The 27,768-nt window shown below is 42.2% G+C and overlaps 1 protein-coding gene across 1 annotated transcript in view; it reads right to left on the minus strand.

Annotated features, from left to right (window-relative positions):
- Window positions 1-27,768, minus strand: part of CPXM2 (carboxypeptidase X, M14 family member 2) — a 66,023-nt gene that overhangs the window by 18,209 nt on the left and 20,046 nt on the right. Inside the window, exons 2-5 of the mRNA XM_014257689.2 lie at window positions 26,389-26,498; window positions 20,007-20,146; window positions 6,613-6,697; window positions 6,165-6,315 (exon numbers count right to left, since the gene is read on the minus strand). Of these exons, the coding sequence (XP_014113164.2) occupies window positions 6,165-6,315; window positions 6,613-6,697; window positions 20,007-20,146; window positions 26,389-26,498 (486 nt within the window). The remainder of the gene's footprint in view (window positions 1-6,164; window positions 6,316-6,612; window positions 6,698-20,006; window positions 20,147-26,388; window positions 26,499-27,768) is intronic.

Consider the following 27,768-nt stretch of genomic DNA (forward strand, 5'->3'; position numbering starts at 1 on the left):
GAAATGGTTTTAAACAGTATCACCTGTCAGCTGTGACTTTTCTTGGGGGGGAAAAAGAATAATTCTGAGTAGGAAAAACATGTAGTTACCACCCCACGGCAACAAATCATTAATGAAGTTATCAAAAACTCAAAACACTGCAAAATACTTTATAACATTTTAAAATTTCATATTTCTGGCATTAAAACCACTAAACATTCCCATAAAATTTTAAAATTTTGGGGGTCTTTTGCAGTGTTTAAGTTATTTATGAAATGAAACATGCATGTTCCATTAAGCTTCACAGTAACATGACCCATCCTTGTCTCCACTTCCATTTCCTAATCTACAGCAGAGATGCTGGAAGGTCAGTTGAAGGCTGCTCTACAAATATGACTGAAAAATGTCCAAAAAAAGCCTTGTTTCATCAAAACCCATGTTTTGTAGAAATTACTCATTAATATACTGATGGATAAGAAATGGAAATCAGAAAAAAACACTTCTTAAAAGAGACAATGTGTTTAATGTCCCACAGAACATCTTTATAATTGAAAAAACTATCCCCACGTTGTAAAAATGTAAAAATAAACATCATAAAACTGCCAGGATGTTGGAGGTTTTCTGTATCACCACGAGCCAAAATATACAGCAACCGATTTTTTCCCCTGATACTTTAATCCCCTTCCTTTCAAAGCCTGGCTCTTTTTCCATACATCAAACACTAATATCATGGGAATGGCTGTGAATGCTGTAGAGTTGGTGGAAACTTTTAAAAAAAAATAAAAATTGTGCAGTGAGAATGATTGTATCTCTGGCCCTCCCTCAACAACAGAGCTCAATTTGACAGTTCCCTAGGGAATTAACACTCATACTCTGCCAGGCTCTGCTGTAGCCTGCTTGGATCACTAGATTTCTGCTGCAGCAGGAATACAGATTAGAACATTAAAAGCTAAAATGTAGAAAGGCAAACAAGACTTGTGCACAGCTGGATGGGTCCACTTGGGCAAAAATTAATTTTTTTTAATAAAACGGAAAATAAGAGACTGAGAAACTCAAACAACATAAGAGTTGTAATGGAAATATACTGATTTAGTCACAGAAATTCTGGAGAAAGTCTCTCTTTCTTCCAAGGAGAAAAGATCCTGCAAAACTGTGGCACTCACATTTTTACAGAGGGATATATTAGCTTTTTCTGCCACTAATCTGTCTTTACATCACCAGTAGAGGTAATGAAGTTCGCTGGTAGAGGCACCTTGATGCCTTCATGCTTCCATCCTTTGTAAAGATGGATGAGTGACTGAAGCTGTTAAATCAGATTCACAGGGCCACAGAATGGTTTGAAAGGGACCTTAAAGATCATCCCATCCCACCCCAGCCACGGCAGGGACACCTTCCCCTGTCCCAGCTGCTCCAGCCCCAATGTCCAGCCTGGCCTTGGGCACTGCCAGGGATCCAGGGGCAGCCCCAGCTGCTCTGGGCACCTGTGCCAGGGCCTGCCCACCCTGCCAGGAACAATTCCTGCCAAATATCAAATCTAAATCAATCCTCATTCAGCTTAAAGCCATTCCCCCCTCTCCTCCCAGCTCCTTATAAATTGTCTCTTTCCATTTTTCCTGTAGGTTCCCTTCAGGTCCTGGAAGACCACAATGACATCACCCCAAAGCTTCTCCTCTCCAGGCTGGACAATCCCAGTTCTCCCAGCCTTTCCTCACAGCAGAGCTGCTCCATCCCTCTGACCATCTCTGAGGCTTCTTCTGGATTTTCTCCAACAGCTCCATGTCCTTCCTGTGCTGGGGACACCCAAACTTCAAGTGGGTCAATGCCCAATGACTCCACAGCATGAGGGCTCTGAAAACTGCCCCTAGAAAGCACCAGAAAGGACCAATTGTTTGGTTGATTAAAAAAAAGGGCATTTTCACCAATTACAGCCCTACAGCCAGTGGAGCCCCAATGCTTCCAGGAGGTTTCAGCTTCTCAGAAGTGGTGGTTCAAATGTAGGGCACAATGAAGGCAATCCAAGGGATCTGGAGACGTTTTTGATAAAAAGAATATTCTGGTCTAAATCTTTCAGACTGCCTTAAAAACCCCAAAGGGCAGTTTCTCAAATGACTGATTTTTTTTTTTTAATTTCCGCGTAATTTAAGTGAATTTGACTTGTCTTCACTAAATTGAACATCTTACAGACAGCACATGTGTAATCTTGAAATAAATCCACTGGCAGCCACATCAGGTGATCCTAAGTTTTTTTCCACATGATCTATTTCATGGCATTGCTCATGAGCATTAACATCACACACGAAACCAGCAATGAAATAATATTTTTCAACTAGAAACTGATCCTTTTCTCCTCTTACTCTCAGAAGTAGATGCTGGTTTTAGAACTGCTGCTTACATGACCATTTATAATGAAAGCTACTTGTAGAAAGTCACATTTTTATCAAGAAATGAACACAACTCTAGACTTGACCAGGTAACCTGGCACTAAGAGAGAAGTATAAAAATAAGACTGAAGCCACTGCAAAACACAGTGCTCCATTACAGAGCTGTTAAAGTTCATTTTTTTTCTTGGGTTCAAAGTAATGGCATAATCATGGTACCAGTGGTAGTTTTCTATATAAGAACTATTAAAAATTAAATTTCATCACAAATTTATTCCATTAAAATAATTGCCTCTTGCCTTGAATACCCTACAATATAAATAAATGCATGAAGAACTCAAACTAATTTTCGCTCTCCAATCTCTGGGTGCTTTGATCACATGCAATTCCATTTTGACCTTCCTTAGGTTTGAGAAAGAGAAAGCCAGGAAAGCACATCCATCCCTCTGAGGCAATTGCAAAAGACTGTGTGTGTCACTCTCCCTGTATGTAAATACCAGCATTTTTGGAAAGTGGAGAGGGAATTAAATGCTTGTGGTTTTTGTCCTCTTTTTGCCCTCTTTTTTCAGACATTGCAGCACTGATTGTTGCTATAGGTAGGATTTTCTGGCATCTTTCCTCCACGGATAAATGTCTTTCTTTGGTGAAACAGCACATCCCTTCTGTTGCCCAAAGATAGAACTGACATAGTTGGACAACACAGCTTTTATTATTTTTTTTATTTTTTTTATTTTTCTTTTTTAGAGCTACTCTTAACAGTCTAGAAAAGATTATTTGTCCAAACTAGCCTAAAATAGAAAAAAAAAATTATGTTATGGATAAAATATAAGGATTTCACTGATAAAAATTACAATTATCTTATACAGTACTGCTTAGATAAGCAGTAACTTCTCTGTTCCAGTTGTCCAAATAGTGTTTTATCACAATTTATCCAATTTTTAGTGCATCTACCACATGCAGTGGGTTTTATGGACAGAGCCCTACCCACAGGAATGGGTTCTAGCTGCCTTAAACCATTTCCCTCTCATTCTGACAGGGCTACAATCTCCCCTAGAATACCAATCTTATTCAGGCTTTTTTCTTTTTCTTTTATCCTTTCTCCTTATTCCTTTACTACCCTCCCTTGTGAGCTTGATTGATGGGAAGCTGATACAGATCACAGACTGAATGCAAATGGTTTCATATATTCAGGGATTAATAAAGGCATAAACCCTAAAATTACAAGTCCAGAAGACATGAAAAGAAATTTACAGTTATGAAAAATGGGATTCTTTCCTTCCAACCTCCTTCAGCTGTTGGGGTATTTCCCTGCGCCCCAGGCTTTGGAAAGGCTAAAGTTGTGTGAGCTAACAGAGCTCCACCTCCTGATGCTGGTGAATTTAGGAAAATTGGTTGTTTTTATGGACAAAATAAAAAGCTGTCAGAAAAGAAGAAAAGAAGAAAAGAAGAGCCCGTGATCTCCAGTCCCACACTCAACACAGAGCGTTAGAGCAGCGCTGTCCAAGTCGCTGCTCCCACGGCCAAACCACCTGGATAGTTAACTTGGAATGAGCAAAATGACACCAAAAAAAGGGTGAGGAATCCACTCAGAGGGAGCTGCAAAAGAATGTCCCGTCCTGCAGGAAGAAAACGTGCATGGAGAGGCCTCTGGAACCTGAGGAACAGCTTTGTTCCGGGTGCCTCGCGTGCGATGAACGAAATGAGCAAGGAGAAAGAAATGCCAGCTCTTTCTGAGCTAAAAAGATGGGTCAGCACTTATCAAAACCTATTAATTCTTCAGTCCAATTACATTTTGAATGAACACACCCCATTCCCATTGTGTTTCTCAATGAATGATTCTGGTATTTTCTTTCAGGAATATACTGAATCAGCCACTGCGGGCAATTAACTCAATAAATGACTACCAGGGGGATGCACTGATGCTGTTTCCATGTGAATCCGAGATCTGTGAAAAGCTGGAAGAGCACTCAGCAGGACAGTGCTGAAAGTGGAGATGTGTTCCCAGCTTCACCCACTGACACAGACCCGTGAAGTGAAGGGTAACAAACGCCAGCGCTGCCAAGCAGAATTTGGCCCTGAATGGGTGTAAAGCCAGTAAAAATCCAGGGTAAAAAACTGCTGCACTTAACAAAAATCACCTTTCCAAATACTGACATTTTTGCCTTTTCCTGTTTATATGCAGTTTTAGGGGGGAGAAAGGGATCATGAGAATTTCCCTACAATTTGCCCTACCAAACAGTTTGGGTGTCATCTCTGTTATTCCCTGGAGACCTCTGTGTGTCAGTAAAAAGTCATGGTGCTCGATAAAGGTTCCTTTTCCTTCAGCCTCACCCCCTGGTTTATAGAGAGCAGTTCCACACAGGAATTTGGGATAAATCACTGCTCTCTGAGAGTCCTTTCAAAAGCTGAGGGGAAATACTGTCTGTGGAATTGCCCATCACAATGGGAAACAAGCAACCCACAGAGGTGCAGTGTCCTAAACCCACAGCTAAAAGAAACCAGAATCCTCCTGAAAACGGAGAAATTCACATGCACAGGACACCTCTGGTCACTGCCATCAAGTCCAGGACGTACTTTTTACCCACTGGCAGCAGTTGTCTGTGTGCTGCTAAATTTCAGTGTTTCATGATAGCACATCTGAATTTTATGACAATGCTTGCCCCACACTTCTCTTTGGCAGAGAATTATCCCTTCCATGCCCCAAACAGTTTTAGTTCTGCTTTTTTCTTTTTTTTTCTTCCCCTGAGTGTTTAAACATCTAAAGGACAAAAATCAAGCTGTGTCTGCTTGGCATGTGAAGATTCTACATCACCAGAGAAACTGGAGGCAGCAAGTTCTGAACAGAGGCAGGAGCAGTAAAAGCAGTGATGAAAGGCTCTGGAAAGGCAGTTTTTTTCTGGCTCTAATATTAAAACACTACTCACAGACCTCTGCAAAAAAGAAAAAAAAAATCCCCATGGTGCCAGAATCTGAGATCAAAGAAAACAAACAAACAAAGAAAAAAAGCAGATTAGAGGTGTGGAATGAGTAGTAATTAATAAAATATTTGAGAAAACATATTTTCAAAAATATTTATATACATGTACACACAGAAATGAAAATATAAATCTACCACAAGACTATTCACAATGTGCCTGGCAGAATCATGGCTTTGGCAGAATTAACAGGACTGAATGGTTTTGGGTTTCTTTTTTTAAGTGGCCTTGCATATCATAGGACAACTTCCCTGATTTACCAGGGATGATGCTGAATTTAATAACACTTGAAATATCCTAGAAATTCTTTACAGCCCAAACTCTCCTCCTTCCTCCTGACAAGCTAAGCACTAGTTCAGCAACAGGATTTGCCTTCAAAATATTTCAGGGAAGTTCTATGGCCTATATAATGAAAAAAAACCCCAAAACCAAAAAACATTAAAAATCAGGCTATATAATTGTTATTTCTTGCCTTAGAAGCTTGAGACATCTGCAAGTGCCTGTCCCATTACACAATCCTGTTGTCTCCATTGTACATGTGCACTTAGGAAGATTTATTGCACTGCATTTAAACCCAAACAACAAAGAAAATCTTGTAAGATCATCCATGCAATCTTGTTTTATTAATAAAGGCACTTCCAGATTCTATGGGTTGCACATCAAAAGTTATCCTGGTGCTGGCTGTGGGCTTGGGCAGATATTTCTGCTTCTTTTTTGCGTAGCCCTAACTAAAGATAAATACTACACCAAAAGCAAAGATACGCAAAGGAAATGAAATTTTTGAGTATTTCCACAGGCAGCCACGCCAACATTAACTAATAAAGGCTCTTACCTGGCAAGGGACAGCCCAGGATTTCCAGCCTCATGCAGATGCTGCCTTCCTGGAACCAGGAGCGGGGGTTGATGCGGATGTAACGCGCCACCAGCGGCACCGGCAGCAGGTTCAGCACTGGGATCTCCTTCTCGCTGTTCCCCTCAAAAATCTGGGCAGCCAAACAGGGGGAAATGGCAACACCAGTGCTTCAGACTGTCTCTTGGTGGTTTGGGTAACAGAAGTGTAAAATCACCTGTCAGGCCCAGGCTGATGGTGGCACAGGCCAGAACTGCCCTTCGAGGATGGCGATCCCCCCATTCCCCCTGGACAATTCGGGGTCTGTACCTTGGGATTTGCTCTTGAAATCTACGGGACCACCGAGAGGTGCTGCCACTGACTGAACTGTGGCCAGACCCTGCTTTCCCACCTCTGCTCTTCCTCACAAAACATGTTTCACTCTACTCACCACATCTCCAGACTCGTTTCTGACAGCAGTCCACGCGTGGCTGTCATTGCTCACCAGCACTCTGTACGAGGTCACCCAGTTACTCCTTGAAAAAGAGAATAAGTTACTTTTCACAACTTAAAATGACTGCACATTATTTAATATAATCAAGCTTATAAGGCTGCTAGCAGTGGAAATCCCATTTGGCAAAGTCATGCCAATCTGGATTCAACAGACTATTCAAAAAGCCTAGCACACAGAAGCAAAATCCTGGTGAGACAGTGTTCTGGGATTCCAGGAGGTGAGAGACTTGCTGCTCTCCTCTCCTTTGATATGCAGAGTTTGGGATAAATGGCTTATCTAGAAGAGATTTATGCAGTGTTCAAAGATCATCTTTTCAGCTGCAGAACATTTATTAGTTCTGCTCTTATTATCAGAGAGGATGGGAAAAAAGTAATAAATCCTCAAGGATGAAACATCTGTGAATTTCAACCAGCAAAATTTCCATTTCTTTCAATAGAAGAATAACTGGTGCTTGCAGTTATTCTTGTATTAGCAAGAGCTAGGGACAGAGAGACAATTGATCACAGGACTACTGCACTCCTACAATATCCTGATCCATCCCCAATAGGCTGATTTTTCTAATGTGATCTGATTTACAGCAAAACCCTCTTCCATCTAAAGAAGTCAAATACTTCAGTTACGCCTTGTCTTAAGGAAGAAGATGAGGAAATGTAAAATGCTGCTCCCCATATTCTGGATTAGAGCTGTGGAGTTTGACCCTGCTCGGGCATTACCTGTGGAAATGTGTGCACAGGGGTGGAGAAGGCTGGAGGAGGCAATGCCCAACTCTCCTCTCACATTTGCTACTCAGAAAGAGCAGCAGTGACTTATTTTTTCCCTTAACACCTGGTTTCAGTAGGCAGGAACCTGGAGGAGAGCTGTGGCTTGGAGAAACATTTGTACCTTTGAACATCTGAAGTCAGTCCAGGTGGATTAAATTCTGTATTTATGTGTTCTTCCTCAGCACAGGTTCTTAGCTAAGCTACAGTCAAACGGGAGTGAAACCAGTGTTAGTAAAGCTCTTGGCACAGGGGAGAAGAAAAGGGGCCTTTGGGGCAGGTATTGGACAAGCAGCAAAGCATAAAAATTGGAGATCAGGAATACCTGGAAGGACAGACACACCTAAGAACTTGCCCTTGTACTGCTCCTGTACAAATACAACTTTGATTTGTTTTGTTTTTTCTTGTAAAATCAACTAATAATAGCAAAGTACCTATGAACACACCCAGCCACGCTGAAACCACTGTGCCTGTGTTTAAAGGGAGAAATCAGCCTTTATGGGCTCACTAAAGAGAGTCAGGCTTCTAATGAAGACCAAAGAGGGATAAGGATGGAACAGGAGTAAAACCATCAGCCTCAGTTCTCCAAGAATTGTACAAAACAGACAACTGAGTTTTTTTACACATCTGAAAACAAAAAATGAGGTAAATATTTAGTAGGATTTGAAAAATCACTTCTGGACATTCTATAGTAATGCTTCCAAAATTAAAAAAAAATGAGATTTTGAAAAAAAACCACAAAAAACGCCCAAAAAAACAAAAAAGCAACTGAACAAACCCAGCTCTGTTTTAGACACTAAACCAGTCCTTTGCAACTCTTTCACCAGCCTCCTTCAGTGAATAGATTTTGCCATTCATGTTAGATTAAACGGAAAAATCTTGACTATTGCCAAGCAGACAACTTTTTGTTATGGCAATGAAAAGAAGGGTACATCTATCACTTGTAATGCACACAACTTTAGTATTTGGTAAACAACTGTAACAAGTTAGCAGCACTCTGAAAATCCTAATTGTCTGCCTTTCAGAGGAAGGGCTCCTGGGGTAGGAGATTTACTGGAGAGCTGAGAAGTGCCGTGCTGGCGTCTCTAGAATTTGGCTGTAAAATGATAAATGACACACAACAAAATAAACAGTGACTTCAGCATGTTGGATAAGTTTCTCCTGACTCTTGCAAAGAACTTTCTTCCCTCAGCTTCTCTGTATTCTTAAGTTGAAGAAAGGCTGATTTACTTCTGTCAAATAAAGGAGCTGACAAAAAGGAAGGAGAGGGACTTGTGACAAGGACATAGAGTGCAAGGACACGGGCGATGAAAGAAAGTAGGATTGGATCAGATATTGGGAAGAAATTCTTGGTTGTGAAGGTGGGGAGGGCCTTTCACAGGGTGCCCAGGGAAGCTGGGGCTGCCCCTGGATCCCTGGAAGTGCCCAAGGCCAGGTTGGACAGGGCTTGGAGCAGCCTGGGACAGGGGAAGGTGTCCCTGCCCTGGCAGGGGTGGGAATGGGATGAGCTTTAAGGTCCCTTCCAGCCCAGACCATTCTATAAAATGGCCAACAGCAAAACTCTAAAAAGAGGAAAACAGCTTTTTTTGAATTACTAGCAAATGATAATCTTGAGAGCAGAACTCCTGGGTTTGAAGGACGGTGCTGGTGGCAGAGTACATACTCAGTGCACATAAAACTATACTGCGCATTTTGTTGGGTTTTTCTTTATTTCCTTGCTCATTTTGCTGGGGGTTTTGGATGGGTTTCGCATAAATGGTTTTTTTACTGTTCTTGGCCATTTCTCAAAATCAGGTTAAGTGACCAAAAGAGGCAAATGCCACAAACCAAATAACATCATTGCTTCTGAAGTACTGCAGAACTTTTTTCACTTCAACTGCACAGATCAGATTAGGGGGGCAAACAATACATCCATTTTCATTGCTCAACATCTGCAGAAGAAATTCAGAGTCCTAAAGTGACATAAAACCACGACAGTCGTGGACAGACTCTGTAACAGACTTTTGTAAGAAAATCATGGCACATATAGGAAGTTTTAAAAGAACAATCTCGCTTTACTGGCATGAGAAAATGGTGCTGTCACAGTAACATTTCTAAGCTGGGACTTTTATTTAAAATATTTTGATTTTCTCACTCCCTGCCATTACAAGAGTTCCAGCTTCTTCCAGAGGAAAACATATCCAAGTAGTCCTGCACATTTTTCATCTTGAGTGGCAACAAGTAACGTGCTATGGAGAGGCAGAATGCAATAAAAATCCTAATGCACTGAATCCAGTCTTGGACACTGGCAGGACAGAAGGACCTCAGAGGCTCATGGATGAGGTAAATCAGTGCAATGTATGAAGGTACACACCATACACCATTAATTGTGTTTGCCTGTAAGGAAGAAGCAGAATAAAAACATCACAGGGGATCAGATCCTTCTGTCGCTGGCACTACATGCAAAGCTGCCTCCAGGGGCTTAAATCCTTCCCCCTTTTTCCCCCAATGCCATAATAAAAACAACTTCTGATCATACTAAGAAGCCTCCTGTAAATTCAGACTCCCCTGAGAAATGGCACCTTCTCCCTAAAAGCCACATCCCCCATGCTGGGGAAGGGGAACTCTGCGTGTTCTTGTGGTCTGAGCATCTGGAAAAAAACTGGCACAGCCTAATGCTCAGGGCTTTGACTGAGTATCTGAATCCCAGACACTTCTACAGCTCCAGACCAGCACAAGAACATCCAATTCACTAAACCTTCCCAAGAGCTGCAGCTTTCCCAGCCCTGTGTGGTACGGGAGGGCTGCTAACCCCAGGAAGCAACTGGATGTGTTGCACATGCTCCAGCCTGTTTGCAGCACTTCCCAGGATCTGGGTGTTCCATAAACACCTGGTTTATTCATGTAGGCACAGAAATCTAAAGGTTTTTTGTAGCAATACATCAGAGGAACACGGCAACTGGAGCAAAGCCTTGTGCTAGGAGAAGTATTGGGGAAATTTGTCTGTGTGATTACCTGGTGACACCAAGATCCATCTCCTCGGGTTTGGGATTTGCAGACAGGGATTTCTGTCACATCCAGTCTTTTCAGGGCCCATCACCACTGAACAATAAAGCTGTCTAAGGAAGGCTGAAAGAGAGCTGTAATGTTTTCCAAGACTCAGAATGTCCCTGCTGCTGTTTCAGAGAAGCTCTTTGGGTTTCACTCTATAAAATCTCCCAGCACAATCTTACCATTGCACCCCTAAGAAAAAAATACAGATATTTGTTGGGTTTAAAGAGCTGAGGAGACAGAATTTTGGAGAAGTCCTAGGCTAGCAATAAAAAAAGAGTGCATTAATTATCGAGCTCTTTCTTGGCAGAAGGCAAGGCAATACAGAAGCCATGGCGTGACAACCCACCAGGGTTTGGGGTTACATCACCCCAAGTTCATCACCCTCTGCCACCAAGAGCCACTTCTGCCTCACAAATTTCCTCCATGCTGGAAAAAGATCACAAGGTACAGATTAGAAAGGGATCCTTTGGATTCAGGTGCATCCCTTTTAAATAATCCCTTTCAAAATTTATGGCAGCCTTATCTCCTCAGAAGCAGCCTGTCTGAAAAATCTCAGTTCCCACTGACAATATTAGGCAATTCCTTCTAGAGATAGCAAATGCAAAAATCAAAATATGACTCAAATTCACTTAATGTGGTGCATTTTTGAATTATTACTAATTACTTGATTTTTATCTGTAATGCACTGGCCTTAGACAAAGCTGATTTGAACACCTTCAATTCCAAATTCAGTTTCTTGTGATGCACGGAAATGTCCTGCTTTTCCATTTTCATCCAAAAAGAAAAGCTGAGGGATTAAATAACTTGCCCAGGGACAGAGAGAGTAAACCTGAATCAAAGCAGAGAATTAGAAGCAGATCTCCTACAGCTTTGGCAGGTTCCTGTCCCAATAATCAGCTTTTCCTTATCTAACCACGGCATCAGGCTACTGAGCACAGGCAAAAAGAGCACGGGCAGCACCAGAGCAACAAAACATCTTCCAGCTGTGCCTTCCCTGGTACAATCTCCTGATTTCTGTGTGTTGGACCCGAGGCTGAACCCCAGCTCAGGAGAGCACACAATGAATGCTGAATGGGAAGCAGTGGAGGGGTGCCAGGCTTTTTTCCTGCCCAGGCTCCAGCAGGCAGAGGATCAGCTGAGAATTGGGACTGTTTGGGTTTATTCTGTTTGAGCAGCATCTGCTGCATGGAATTTTTTAAGGCCAAGCTTCTCAACCATGGAAAGCTGAACCGGCAACAAGTGAAATAAATCTAACGCTTTGATCCTCATCTCTGAGGACGATTTTCCACATTGTGGCATTTTCCACCCACACTTTCCACATGGGATTTGAGGTAAACAGGTGATTTGAGGTGCTGGTGAGCAGAAGCTCAAGCCCAGAGATGGTCCACAATGAAGACTGACGGGATGAAGCACCTTCCTATCTGGAAAGGAGAGAACTGGGGCTTCTCAGACTGGAGAAGGCTCTGGATTGAATCTTAGAGCAACTTCCAGGGCCTGAAGGGGAGAGGAGAGCTGGAGAGGGACTGGGGACAGGGGATGGAGGGACAGGACACAGGGAATGGCTCCCACTGCCAGAGGGCAGGGCTGGATGGGATACTGGGAAGGAATTGTTCCCTGTGAGTGTGGCACAGATTTCCCAGAGCAGCTGTGGCTGCCCCTGGATCCCTGGAAGTGCCCAAGGCCAGGCTGGACATTGGGGCTGGAGCAGCCTGGGACAGGGGAAGGTGTCTATGGCAGGGGATTGGAACAGGATGACTTTTAATGTCCCTTCTAACCCAAACTATTCCATGATTCTCTGACATTCTTGGAATGAGACCAGCAAACACCAGCAGAGCTCCCATGAACATCATCTACAATGGACCTGGCTCCAACTGAGCATTTTATTCTTCTGCTGTCAGGCTAACCTGATTTATCTGCAATACAAACCCCTAAAATTAATATAAAATAGAACCAGTCAGGCAAATAAATGTGTACCCAGCTATAACAAATAAATTGACATGCCAAAATACTTGATATAGCAAAATCTCTATACCAGAAAAATGCTGGACAAGCCTTATACTAAATTGTACTCATGCAACAGAATCAGCATGCTGTCAGTTAAATGGCTTTCTACTTGAAAAATTAATTTGTACTCTCATGCAATTAAATGTAAAACCATTAATATTAATATTCTATAATAATATTTATGCTGATAAAATTTTAAATCACCCACTGCCAAACAGCTTCCAAATAAGCCAAGGCAAAAAAATGCCCAGACTAACCACAGGTAGCCCAGCAAGTTTTGCAAACTAATTAAAATAAATATGATTTAGGAGATGAAGATTGACTAGCCAGCAAGGGTACTTTTTTTAATAATTGAAATATTCGAATGCTTAATTTTTAAAATTGCTCCTAGCTGACTGAAATGAATGTAGTGCTGTGAAATCCATCTCTTTGGAGGCCCTAAGGAGAAAAGCTCAGAGCCAGAATTTCACTTGCTTGAACTGAATTCAGCACAGATTTTTCAAAGCTTTACTCAATAAACAGGAGTTGGGGTTACAAATACCTTTCCAACCCAACACCCACAACTTACAGCCAGGGTTTTACAAGAGTTTTATGACTTTCAAGAAAATCTGGTGCCAGCTGCAGATGTTTCTTTTTGCTGTTGTATATTCAGCCAGCAATGCCTACAGGTGCCAGGGTCAGAGACATCCTCTGCCCCAAACATTTTGGCCTTCACACCCCTCATTTTGGGCCACTCTTTGCAACAAGATCTGCATAAGTTTAAAATTCTTTCTGCACCAGATCCTCTATATCTGCTGAACACAACCAAGCTGTGTTGCCTTTTCTTCTGAACCTCTTCTCGTGGCATTCTTAATTTTCCATTCCTTTTTGTACCAACCTCACCTTTGTAAATCAGTCGTGTGTTTGAGGAGAAAAATCCAGACTTTACAGGCAGCGCCTCTCTTTGTGAATGTTAAAATACAGGAAAATGAAAAGCCCTGAGAGTAAGCAGCAAACAAACGCTGCCACTCGTGTCCACAGCTGAGAGAATGTTTATAGTCTGAAGGGTCTCACTGCTCACAAGACCACAGAGAGGTGGCCAAGGGAAGGGACACTGGTTTGGGAGGGGCACAAGTGGAGGGACAAGGAGCCTGATGACCCCAACATGACCCCCTCCCAACCATTCTCATTGCAATAAATCATTGTGCACGGGCCAAACACACAAACCCGAACTGTGATGAGTAAGTGTGAGTAATCTACTGCAGCAGCTGCTGAAATTCATTGGAAGTCACCTTTTCCAGAAGGATTTGGCTCATTTGATTTCAAGTCCCTTCCATGGAGGTTAAAAAGTTTTTCTTCCTCTTCTGAGCATCCCCAGTGGGCCCCACTGTGCAGGGCAGGTTGTGTCCTCCCCTCAGCACCCTCTGAGAGTGCAGAGTGAGCAGAGGAGCTGTCCCTGGGGGTGGCAGTGACCTGCTCCTCCCAGAGAGTCACAGAGGCTTGGGCAGAGGAGCCCGAGACAAACCAGACCCACAGCAGAACAGCATCAGCGCTGACACTGCTGTCAAACAAACTTGTGACAGCACCAATCTGTCCCTGGGAGAGCTGTCAGCACCCCACCCACACAGGAACACCAGAGCTGGTCACCGAGGCATGTCCCCAGAGCCAAGGGGAGCTGGGGAGTGCTCATGGGGTCACCAAGGCTGTGACAAAATCCTGGGCAGGGGACAAGAACCGAGCTGGAAAATCAGCAGGGCACAGGGACTGAAATTAAACATACAGATGGAGAGCCCTGGAGGTGCAGCTGCTAAAGGCTGGCTCATGAAAGCCCATCAGAGGGATTCACCAAGCCACAGTCAAGAGAAAATAGAACTTAATAGGTGAACTCATCATAAACATTAGTATTACATGTAACTGCTGACATAATTATCTCAAGGGAGCTTTTCCTGCTATGACTTCAGGTTGTTTTATATCTCACATACACTTGATGTGATTTCTATGGATTTGGAACAATTCACTCCATGAAGCTGACTTTGGGAAAGCAGTCCTGTCACCCAATCAGGGCAAATAAGAGTTTAAAGCACCAGAATTACTCGAGTCTGCACACAGCAGCTGCTTTTTTCGTTACATGATCTGGATAAAACATGGAGACATATCCACTGAACTTGTTGAAGTTTCACCAGGGTGTGTTTTCACAGCCTCTGTGAGAGGACAGGAGAAACTGCTCTGAAAGTCAGTGCCAACTTTGCTGTACTTGTGAGCTGGACAAGGTTTACTCTTCTCTGCTCTCACAAGCAGCATTGCACTGTTGAATTTTGACCCTTCATGTGCACAGTGAAAAATTCTGTTTTCTCAGATTGTAGTAACAGCTCAAAATACCTGTGAATCTCCACTCCACTTTCTGGAATGCTAGCACAGTGTCACTGGAAGGATTATCACGGCTCTTTCTTCTGTTACTGTTGGAATACTGAAGATGCTGATGTGATTATCTCTTCAGGAAGGCAGTGTTACTACTGACACCATGACCTCAGTACCAGGAACAGCTGAAAAGACCCTGGCAGTGTTGGACTTGATGATAGAGGCATTTTCCAACCTTAATGATCCTGTGACTCTGATTTTTACTGCCTTGCAAACAAGGAAATTACCCCCTTGCCATAGAGACTGCCTAAAAAACAAAGCTGAGCTTCTGAGAAACTGCCAGGGAGAGCAGCACTAAATGTGGGGCAACGCATTCATTTTGTGACTAAAGAGCAGAACGCTGTACCACTGAAATTAGAAGCAAGCAAGCAAATTGCACTGACCTAAATTTATCCTCAGCTGTACCTCTGGAAGGCACCCAGCTTGTTCCAGACCCACAGTTCCCTCAGGACAGTTTGTCAGAAGGGATGCTGGGGCATCATCAAGAGCTACACCACACACAGGGAGCGCTGAGGCCGAGGGTGTACTACCAAAAGAAATCACATCATTTCCCTCTTCAATCACAAGAATCTTCTCTGTAGCAAAAGCATGATCAGACACAAAATCCAATCTGCTGGGTGTTTATAATTTGCTATCCCTACAGAGCAGCACAGGGAAATGAAACAAAGTGACACAGCAGGGAGGGTGCAATGGTGTCTACACCAGGTTCCAGTTAAAATGTTCCTTCAGCACTAATGAAAATAAGTGACCATCTCAAAAGGGTGTCAGTTTAGAACCAGGCAATACATGAAAGTCATTCCTTCCAGCCAGCAACACCATTGATTTGGTGTCTCCTCAGACCTTTTAAGAGCTATTGCAATTTTGGAATACATGGAAAAACCTATAGTCAAATCAGACCTGAAAAATTAAGATGCTTCCCCTACAGGTTTTTTTTTTTTCCTAAAGACAAATATCTTGCATAAAAGTAAAAATACTTCAATATTTTCATGAAGCTGAAAGGTCTTAAAGAGAACATGCTTGAAAGTAAGTCTATTTTGATTTTTCTCTAAAAATTTCATAATTTTCCTGTGGAATTCCAACTTTCTGCACAGATAATTTCAACCCTGTTTCTTCTTATTGCTGTCATTTTGTCATTCCACAGCGTGCAGTGACAGTTCACAATTTACCGTGACTGAAAGGTTAATTTTTAGAAAATACATCTCACTCACTGCAACATTACATCCTGTCCTGAAAACCAAAACATCCTCTGCATTCACACAGCCTGAAGCTTTATTTTATTGTCAGCACACACTGACTGTTTTGATGTGAGGGTTTTCTCTTGATACAAAAGCTGATGCTGAATTATCAGAAGAGAGTTTGGTTTGTGGGAAACAAGTTTACTCTGTTTTTCAAATTCCTGCCAAACTGCTAAGAGTGATTAATAGTTTCTTTCCCTCTGTCAAGAGGGTGCATATTTTAAACTATCACATCATTGCTTTAAATCCATGGCACAATTCCACAGTGATGCTTCCAGTGTCCCCCTCCACAGCCCTGAACAGCTGTTTGAAGATTCCTGCAGTTGATTAAAGTTCCTAAAACTGGAAGATGTATTGGCAGCAATATGAAGAATTACATATATGATTTCTCCCCCAAATCAGCAGATATTCTGCTCATTTTCAAGGAGCTGGATTTTATTCCTATAAACCAGCACTTGTGGCACTCCTGATTTTTGGATATCTTCAGTGTAAAAATCAAAAAAGAAGTCCTGGTTCTTGCAGCTTGGCTCCACTTTTTCTGTGAAATTCATCATCTGCAGAACTTCTGGATGACCTAAGCAGATCTGCCCATTTATGGTGGCAAAAGAACACTTTTCCATGATTTCAGGTTTCCCAGGAATGACTGAGGTGCCTGAGCAGCAACAGCCCACGTGCTTGCTTTGACTGATAACAGGAAGGACTCCTCAAATCCAGGATTTTTTGTTCAAAGACTGTTTTTGCTTGTTGCAGGCTTAAAAAAGGAGAGGAGAAAGGTTTGATTCCCTGTGGCCATCACAGAATTCACAGCTGAGCAAAAGAAATGACTCAGAAGTGCTTTTCCTTAAAAAGGAAATGACTGAACAATCTGAGTATTCCTTACAAACCAGGCTCAGTTTCCTTCTCTCCCATCAGGTCATTTGTGTTTTCAAGAACTCAGCCTTTTCCTCCTCAGGGCTCTCCTGTCTCAAGCCTGGCATGGACAGGAGGAGCCACAATCCACCAGGGACAGACAGGGAACAGCAGGAGAGGAAGGACTTGAGGAGGAGCAGCTCCTGCCTGTGCTCAGGACATGGGAACCTCAAGCATTTCTGTGCTCTTGTCACGGTGTGAAGTGTAACCTTCAGTTCATCATTGCAGAGGAAGCACAAAGAAAGCCCCATGAGCAAAGCTGCACGTGAGCAGGTCGTGTCTGACTGGAGTGGTTGTGAACAAATCCAGGCTCCAGGTGCCAGAGCTGCTCCAAAGGAGGAAAAGGATGAGTGCAGCACCAGGGAAGGAGCTCTGGCTGCATCATCACACACAGGAGAGCAAAGGCTGCTGTGAACTCAAGTGTGGCAGCCTTGCAGTGAAGGGCAAAGATGTTTGATAGAGGATTCAGCAGGGTGTCCTTGCCTGCCCTCCCTTGGCATTTTAAATGTCCTCATTAAGTCAGCAGCAGGAAACTACAGGGACCAGGACAGGTACAAACCTGATCTGGGCAGATCTTCCATTGGAGTACAATTTTTTTCATTTTGTTAAAGATTCTTGTTCAATACAGAGTTGGTCTACTGGTTCTTTATCCCAGTATCATGGGATCACAGAATGCTTTGGTTTGAAGAGACCTTAAAGATCATCTCATTCCACCCCAGCCATGGCAGGGACACCTTCCCCTGTCCCAGGTGCTCCAAGCCCTGTCCAACCTGGCTTTGGGCACTTCCAGGATCCAGGGGCAGCCCCAGCTGCTCTGGGCACCTGTGCCAGGCCCTCCTCACCCTCCCAGGGAACAATTATCTAATATCTAATATAATCCTGCCCTCCTCCACTGCCTTGATTTTTGATTTTTAAAATATAGAGCTGGGAAAGTCTCCAAGGCTTTGGACTAAATAAAAATCTTACCTCGGCTCCCCTGCTTGGCAGGCTTTCACTTCTAATACAGCACAGATCACAGAGGTGGTTTTTTTGGCTCTCATACCTACAATAAGATTATTCTCCAACATATGTTTCCATCAGTCATGAAAGCACTCTCTTCTTGTCACACAGCCTCATAAAGCTGGGAAGGCGCCTCAGGTAACAGAAGGGCATCTTTTGGTGCAAACTTTCACAGCACAAACAATCCTCTGCTACCATCACAGCCAAAGCTGCTGAGCCTCCTTTGCTTCCTGAGCAAAACAGGCACAAAGGAACCTGCCCACCCCAACACCAGTCCTGCCCCACTCTTCCCTGTCCCTTACTGGGACTGTTTCTCCCCTGCCCCTTCCATGGGCTCGGCCCTACAGGACGTGTTTAACCTGTCCCACAGCGCAGCTGCTCCTCTTGAAACCATCTTGGCAGAAATGTGCCTGTTTTTCCTCAAATCTGAGCAGCAATCCAGAAAAGGCTGGACCTGCTCTGCCAGCACCAATCCTGCTCTTCCTGCGGACCCTCAGGGTTCTGGCCACCCATTTTTTATGGGGAGAGAGGGAAAAACCAAAACTCTTCACCCACAGTGGGGGAGCTGGAACTCAATGATCTTTAAGGCCCACTCCAACCCAAACCTTTCTGTGATTCTGTGCTACTATGGCTCAAAAAAAAAACCCCAAAACCCCAAGATGACTGTGAACACCAGCTATAAATAGAGTGTCAAGATCTGCTGTAAACTCCTAACAGAGCTGAACTAAAAATAGAAGCATGACAGGATGAAGCAGTGCAGCTCTGGCCTTGAGAGGAACAGCAGTGTCAAGAGGATGAATAAAGAAAAGAGTCAGGTTTTGCTACAGTAATTACCTCCCTACCACAGAACAATGTGGGATAAATATAGAAACCTTATTTTCAAATAAGCACCTGCTCCCACAACCACGCTAAAAGAAATTAAACCAAAAAACCACCACAGAAAATTGAACTGTTGAAAGAAAAATATTCCTTTTCTAAGATACAGTGGCATTTTTTCTGGTTTACCTTCAATTACACATCACATTCATTTTCTAAGGGGGAGTTCTGACCAGAATGGATCTGTCAGAGGGTTGTGCATCTCCTGCATACTCGTGCAGAAGGTTCAGCTGAACAGGTGGAATTACCTGTTCACATAAAAGCTCTGAGACTCAATGACAAATTAAAAGACCAAACAAACACGTAAAGAGCAGGAAAAAAACCCCAAATCCTCACCTCCAATTCCTGTTCCTGCCATCTGATTGCTGCATCCCTCATATACACTGCCAAGAGTCACAGAGGAGTAAATGCAGACAAATCTGGGCAAAACACTTATTTCTCAGTGCCATGAGCACATTCTCTAGCACAAGCAGTGGCCAGAAAGCTCAAAAAGAGTAAAATAGTAAAATAATTTATTTATTTATTTGTTTGTTTGTTTGTATATACAAAATATATATTTGCATAATTATATGAAGATATGTAATTATATAGGTTTTTTAAAATAAAATTAATTACTAATATACATAAATGTATAAATAATATATATGTATATAATATCTATGTCAATAAATAAATAAATAAAGTTTGTTTTATCTGCTCACATAAAAATCAGGTTGTTTTGGAATTCCAGCAGTTCCTTGGTGATTACTTAAGGATTAAGACGTTTCAGTGAGGCATGGTTATTCTAAACTAAATTAAAAAGGTCCCTGAAACTATAACCTAAGCTAATCTAGTTAAATATTGGGGAAAGAATGAGAGAGTTTAACACAAATATGACAAGGTGAGTGTAAAGGCCCAGATGTAGATCACAACTACAGAAGTTTGTTACCCTTAAACTTCTATTTTATGCCATTTAGAATGACTTTGCCTTTTACTGTTGCCCCATTCAATTACTTGACCTCTCCCAACATTTCCAATACTGTTGTGTTTTTTTTTCCTTGAAGAACCAAAGCACATCAGGACATGAATTCCTTGGTCTGAAAGCTCAGAATCCCATGGAGAAAATTCAGTGTGTACTTACGACCAGAGGGAGTTTCTTCCCTGTGTGATGACTCCAGTGAATTTTGTCAGCCTTCGAGCATCTACTTCAATCCACTGGTAGGGGTCATTTCTTCCTGCACACCAAGCACCATCATAAAAATCATTTTCGTTAACACCTGCCTGAAAAGAAGGCAAAGCTGACCATAAATCAGAGCTAAGAAACTGGAGGTCTTTCATGGGAAAAAGAAAGGAACACATCATTCATCCCCCTCACTCCTCTGGCACTATAAGACCCTTGAGGCCCTCACCAAAATATTTCCTTACTCAAGGCAGGGCAGGAGATTCTGGGAAGTCCTTTTGAAAACAAAGAATGTTTACATTTAAATTTAAATTTAAACCAGAAAAGGTAAACAGAGCTTCAGTCTGTTCTTGTGGCCTGACAGAGCCAGATCAAGAGCCACAGCCTTTATCCAGAACAAATTATCCACAGGATCTACAGGGTTTGGAAAGTCCTAAAAAACCAGCTCCAGCCCATGTAAATTACGGTCAGTGATTAGAAAATCTCATTTTCCCTGGAAGCAGCAAAGCAGAGTGCAGGGCATAAGGAAACATTAACACTACTTCTCACCAGAACCAGAACTATTGATTTTTATAGCAAGGGGGGCAAAGGTTAAAAATTCAGGAATGTCTGGCTGTTCCCCAACTTGAGCACCAACCTGTATCCCAGATTCTGCTGGGAAACCCACCACAAACAGCCTTCCCAGCATTTTCAAAGAAATAGGTGAAGGTATTTTGGGTAAGCCGTTTTCCAAATAAATCTGAACTAGGATTTAATGAAACATGGCATCTGAAGCCTTCAGAGATGTATTTTCCTTCTAAAGCCCAGGAAATGTTTGGCACCAAGCTGGATAATGCCACAGAGAGGACAGAAGCTTTGCCATGCACTCCTCTGAGGCTACGTGTAATTTTTGTGGTATTTCATCTGTGGTTTCTGTTGATTTATCATTGCCATCCATGCAATTCCAAGAATGGATATCATTCAATATTTCCCAAATGAAAGTGGAGAGGTTTACAGACTTTTTCTGCCCAAATGGGAGGTTCTAAATCCCTTTTCCCACTGTGGCTCTGATGGCATCTGAAGGAAGTGCTGCAAAACACAAGACACTGATTCAGCTCCTAAAACTTCTCATTTTCTCAGGTATTCATCAGGTCTGAGATCTAAGGTATCTTAAAAATGATTTGTTTTCCTACATCTACCAAAATTAAATTAAGCCCCTACTTCTGTGCATTAGCTCTGATATTTTAAGAAGTTTGTATGAAGAAAAAAAAACCCAGAGGAAAAAGCTTGTTAACAATGGGAGATAAATTCTTCAAGGAGAGCAGAACAATGGGAAAACACAAGAATACAAACACGACCACTGGCCTGAGTTATAACCCTTCACAAGGAAAGGTTTCAATGCATTTTAAAATAAGATGGAATTTGAAGTAGCCTCAGGCTTTAAACCCTTGCCAGGAAGTGTTAAGATCTACAGAACACCTCGAAGCAGCATCCTGCTAATCCCCTTCACGCTGGGGAAATTCCACCAGTTCCAGAGTCCCCTATCTCCCAATCCCTGGTCCTTAATGAGCTGAGGATATTTCCTGTTAGTGATGCTCACTGGGGAACAGACCTCTCCTCCATGCTGCCATGAGAAGTGGAAGACAGAAGAAAAAAGCGGGGGAAAAAGTGCTTATTAAAATAAAAAAACCCCTCCCACCTAAATTACGTTTCCTGAGCATCCATGGTTTCAGCTGGGTTCAAATAATGTTAAGCTTAAATTGTATATCAAATATGGGGAGTCTTAGTTATCCACAGCTTAAAATACTTTAAGCATTAAATAGGTACAAAGATATCATTAAAAAAAACCAAAAAAACACCCCAAAAACTCCCATGCTGCTACTTCTCCCTGCTCTCTTATTTTCTGATATCAGCTTCTCTGAAGCTGATAAAAAAGGGTTTTACTAAATAAAAAGAAGCAGGTGTCTATGTCTAATCAGCACAAAATACTACGTGAAAAAAGAGGAATTTAAGCAGTGAGAAGCTCTTTTTAGAAATGTTTCTGAAGGAAAAAAAATCTCAAGAAATTTATGCTACAATTTCTCTTCTCAAGCTTCAAGTCTGTATTTTTTACTCTGAATGTGCATTATTTCCCTATGACCACTTCAAAAAACTGTTTCTATAAGATAAAAATTTATAGACTCAATCAAGTATTTAGTAATTAGAATTCCTATTAAATTTCTTTGGAGAAATGATCATTCCTGAAAGATGGGTACAGTTATCACAGAGTATTCTGTCAAATAATACACATCAAGACACTTTTCCTCAGTAAGGTGTTTACTTGAATTTTAAAATTCCATTTTGAATTACTGGAAAAAGCAGATTCAAGTTATGTCATGGGTACTCAAATTATTTTCATAAGCAGGAGACTGAAGGAGCTAATGAAAATTGGAAGCCAGTGCAAAGTCTTGAGAAAATCTTTTTTCCCTTCACAGAATACTCAAGAATAACTCCAGGTCTAACCCAGTTTGTGTTTCACTTGCAGCCAAATGCAAAAATATTTCTCAGTAAGCAATGCCTTATGGAAAAAAAAAAAAAAAACCCCAAAACCTTTTGGATAGAGGAAAAGAGACTTTCTTCTGTCACTCACAAATAAATTATTCCCAAGTGTGAGAGCTGATAATTGTAATTCAGCTAAACCAAATTAGCTGCCTATGAGGTATTCAGAAAATAAGATGAAGGTTACAAATTCCTTTACAAATAATATGACTTTGCATTTTAATTCATCTTTCTCTTCCAAATTGGATGTGTGCAAGGCAGAATAAAAACTTGCTCACAATATCAGTGTTCTAAAAGCTTTATTCTATAATGAGGAGAAAGATGATACTACCAAAATGTATTCAAATAAAGAAAGAAATTCCAGTCTTCTGCCACAGATCAGCTGGGGCAGCAGTAAAAATACACCAAATATCAAACCACCTCTGCTTAAATTCTTTTCCCTTCCCAGCAGGATGATCAAAAGAATTATTTTACCATAGGAAGTTTGGGAGGGAAAAAAGCAAAAAGCATTATTTATCACAGGTATTTATAGCAACCACTGCCAGGAGGGAAGAACCAAAACACACAGGCTGAGAGCAAATCTTCAATCATTTTGTCTTTTCCTTGTGATTTGATAATGCAGCTTTTCAAAGGGAACAAAGACCTGGAAAGACAATCGTGGAATCATGGAATGGTTTGGGTTGGAAGGGACCTTAAAGCCCATCCACTTCCACCCCTGCCATGGCAGGGACACCTTCCCCTGTCCCAGGCTGCTCCCAGCCCCAGTGTCCAGCCTGGTCTTGGACACCTGCAGGGATAACCACAGCTTTTCTGAGCACCATGTGCTGGGGTCTCACCACCCTCCCAGGGAACAATTCCTTCCCAATATCCCATCCAGCCCTGCCCTCTGGCACTGGGAGCCATTCCCTGTGTTCTGTCCCTCCATCCCTCCTCCCAAATCCCTCTCCAATCTCTCCTGGAGCTCCTTTAGACCCCTTTATACACAAATGCCTGTGTTTGCAGACATGGGATTGCTTTACTTGGTTCATCTTCAGTGTTTGCATTTCTCCAACCAGGAAAATGAGGAAGGGAGAGAAACATAATTTGACAAATTATTCACCCACTCTTACTTATCATATAAGTGACAAATACGAATGAATTTTATCCCTGAAGGCAGAGAGCCTCAATTAATATTATTTTATGTCATGATTTCTCTTGATGATGTTAAATTACTCCTGGTTGTACCACTATTGCAGTTAGATCTCCAAAATATGGGGCTCCACTAACGTGGCTCATGCCCTTGAGAAATCCCACCTTAACCCCCACATTCAGGCAGGACTGGGAGGAAAATCAGGCCCAACACAATCCAAGGGTACAAGAGAAGCAGATCCAGAAAATCCTCATCCAATTCTAAGCCTGTTCTTCTCTGGAATAAAGCACACACCAACTGATTCATTTCTTGTGCTTCAGATAATTTAAGCAGAAAAAAGGGAAAAAACAAACCAAAAACCTGAAAAGCTTTTGAAAAACTTAATTATTCTGCAAATTCTCTGTGAATTGAAGCAGTGCCAGTTACCTGGGGAGAGCCCTGAGCTTCTCAGCTGACTTTGCATCAGATGATGAGGTTGGGCAGAGAGAGGATTTTGTATTCTTTTGGGGGGAACACCACAGTCCCACAAACATTGTGACAGCTCTGTGGTGATACCCAGACCTCTGGACAAGGGCAGCAGCCCATAAAATTGCCTGTCACCATACCTACAGCATAACAACTTCACAGAATTCCAGTGGCACATCAGTGTCCCTGAGCTGGGCCAAGTGTTTCCCTTCATGCAGGGTCCTGAACAGCAGGAGAACACAGCAGCTGAAATCCCAGTGCCTTTTGCCTTTCCCCAGCACGCTGCAGCCTCCTGTGCTGAGCAGCAAAGAGAAGTCACCAGGGACCTCATTACCCACCTGACACATCAGCCACCTGCAGGACCTGCCCCTGGTTAGAAGCAAATTCCCTCTAAATATGACTGAGGTTCAGAAATCTCCGTGCAGAGTAAATTGAAGCACTGAAACCCCAGTGACAGGGACCTGCAGCTTCTAGGTTTAAGGAAGTTTTGGTGCTATTCATTTTTAACTAAGCCCAAAGAAAACTGTTTTTAAAGAAAAACAAAGGCAAGCCCAATTTTTTTTAACAGTAGTAGTAGCCCTATGTGGTGAGGGGGTTTAGGGAATTACTGTATCTATAGTTTCAGTAGGGGTAAAAAATAATTGGTCTAATCCAAGCTTTGGGAAATTTCGGGAAGAGCAGAGCGGCATTTTTCTTCTGCTTTGCTCTCAGTAAAAGGCTGTGCCCTTGGCTTCCCTGGAGATAATATTTACAGGGAACATCAGCCATTGATAACACTCTATTTATTATATATATATATTATTTATTTTTTTATCATCTCTCTATTTCTTTTAACACACTACTGGTGATTGCAGGACTGGATAAACTTCCTGGTCTGCGCCATCATGGTCCTGTGATTAAATAAATTGAACTTTAACAGCAACATGAAAAATAAGTAGCCAGAACCAACAGAGAACTGAGAGGTTTGCATCACAGTCCTTGGTCTTATGTCATTATATAAACAAGACTGCAATAAAATAACTAAGCATTCCTCTAGAGCCCCCCTGAATATCATCTGCATTCCATTTTTGTGACCATGAGGGGTTTTTTCCTAGCAGAAAATATCAAATACAGAAGCAAACTCCTTCAGTGGGCTCTCAAAAGACAAGAACTGTGAAGGCTGCAGGTGAGACCTCGCCCTGCACACAACCCCTGCCCACTGGATTGGGAAGGAAGAGCCCATTCCCACCCCTGTGCTGCTGCAGCCCCCCAGCTGCCTTTCCAAAATGGTTCCTGAGCTTTCTGAACAACTGTAGGACATTAAAACAAACATTGGGAAAAAAAATAAATAAAAAATGAGGAGGGGTATGCAGGTATTTTCCCCAGAGAGAAGCTAAGGGTGATGTTTGTAAAGGGATTTTAAGCAGGGGTGATCCCTCTTCCAGAGGGAACCATGTGGAATGGCACTGCTGATTAGAGCTCATCCCTCCTCACCCCAGCCCCCTAAGCATCAAACCCCTTCAGCCAGGGAGAAACACAAATATAATGAAAGATAACAAATTAAACTTCAGAGATCTTTCACTGCTGGCTTGGCACTGATATCCTGTTTGTGACTGTAAGTGTTGTGTTCTATCATGCAGAGTAACAATTTTAGTCTGGACAGACTGTAAGTCAGAGAACAGCCCCAATAATGAAGTGGAAAACAGAAACATGAGAAATGGGAAAATGGCATTTGGTCCTGCAAAGCATCTAAACACATTTTTAATCTTGAATAAAGAAGCTAAACAGGATTGTATTTTAGAGAGATCTGAACTGAAGGATTTTTTGGATGATATAATCACTGCTTCTGAAAAAAACTGCCTTAGGGGAAGGGTTTCACTTGAAACCACATTTTCAATTAACCATTGTCATTAACTACAGGCAAACAACAAAGAAAAAAGCAACTTGCTGTGAGAGCTTCCTTGCAGGCTGGTTGTGAAGGGAGCTGGGATCTCCTGGAGCTGGGCAGGGAGCTCTGCCTGCTCACAGAGCTCTGGCTGCCTCTGCACACCAAATCTGGAGATTTCCCTAACTAGCCCACAATCCCAAAGATTATCCATCAACCTTACTCTCTTCCACAAGCCCAGTGTTTCCCCTTCATTTGAATTACATGAGCTGACAAAGCAGTCAGAACCAATAACTATCCACTGGTTCTCTTTATTCAGCAGCACAACCTGGAGCCATTCTCCCACTTGGGAGAAAAATTGATGTTACCTGAATATTGAGCCTTCCTCGGTGGGCCCCGAGGCCGTAGCGCTTTGCTGTGGAGGCATGGAGCTGGAAGTCAGTAATTTTTAATGTCTCTAGACCAAGTGGAGGGCAATCTACAAAACAAAAGATTGATTAAATTTTAATTGAACAGGGGAAAAAAAAAAAAAAACCAACCCCACACCAAACCAACAACACAACAACACAAAACAAACAAGTATTCAAAGTTTCTGGATTTCGGCAGTGCCAAGCTGGCTGGGGTCCTCCCTGGGATAAAAGAGCACAGTAGTGCTGAGGTCAGTGAGAAATGGCAGCTCTCAGAAAATCAATGAGGCAATGCATATTTACACCGCTTCCAGGGGCTCAGATAGTTATTACAGCTTGCTCTGTGCCTCAGTTTTTCACAGAGATGCACAGGATTTCCTGTCAAGTGCTTCTCAGTACAAAACACCAGTAAAACACCCTTTTTATTTCTCTTTTTGGTGTTTTATTTTTCATCTCTTGCTTGGATTTTTTTTTTCCCCCTCCCTGTACTCACTCCAAGCTACTGTATGAAGTTATGTTTCTAATTAAAATCTGTTCTGGAAACTCCACTCAGAGTCCCTCCCGTTTCACAATAGCATCTGTTCCAGAGGTCTGGGAGCCCAGAGAGCTCTGCAAAGATGGTTATTTAGCACAAAAAGACCAATTTTGAACCAAGGACCATCTCTCTAAGCCCCAATTTCTGCACATCACTGAGGACAGAAAACCAAATGCCATTCCTTCAGCAAAGCAGCGCTTGGAGCTCTGGCTTTGGAAGGTGAGAGGTTGGGGAAAATCTGTTTCATGATTATCAGACAAATGTCTGGCTTTTTATTCACTCACCAAAATGTCATGAGGTTATCAAAGCATGAAAGAATCATTTATGTTGGGAAAGCCCTCAGAAATCACCAAGTGCAACCATTCCCCCATGTTCAGCACGACTGTCCCCAAGTGCCACATCCACACTCTGTTAAACCCTCCAGGGATGGGGATTCTGCCCTGGAATGTACCTGAGAAACTCGTCCTGGTTGTGTTCAACTTTCAGGTGAAGTTTTGCATTATGAGGCACAAACTGGCAAGATTTGAGATTTCCCAGACTCTTCCTTAGTTCACAACAAACTAAAATCCCTCAGGAAAAATGTTACAGGCTGTCAATTGACTGTTTCTTTGCTCATCCTTAGGAAGTTCTCACACAAATCCAAATGCCTCCTTCAGAAGTAGTAAAGAAAAAAGCTAAAAATTAATCTATTTTCTATAGTACCAACAGTGATCTTAGTCTTACATAAGAGCTGAAAAATAGACAAGTCCTCATTTCAAAGGGCTTTCAATTCAATTATCCAAAACAGAGAAGAAACAGGATGTGTA

Source organism: Pseudopodoces humilis, chromosome 9, assembly GCF_049639895.1.
Source record: "Pseudopodoces humilis isolate 2021_Gansu_Grassland_sample_001 chromosome 9, ASM4963989v1, whole genome shotgun sequence".
In the NCBI taxonomy this organism is placed as follows: domain Eukaryota; kingdom Metazoa; phylum Chordata; class Aves; order Passeriformes; family Paridae; genus Pseudopodoces; species Pseudopodoces humilis.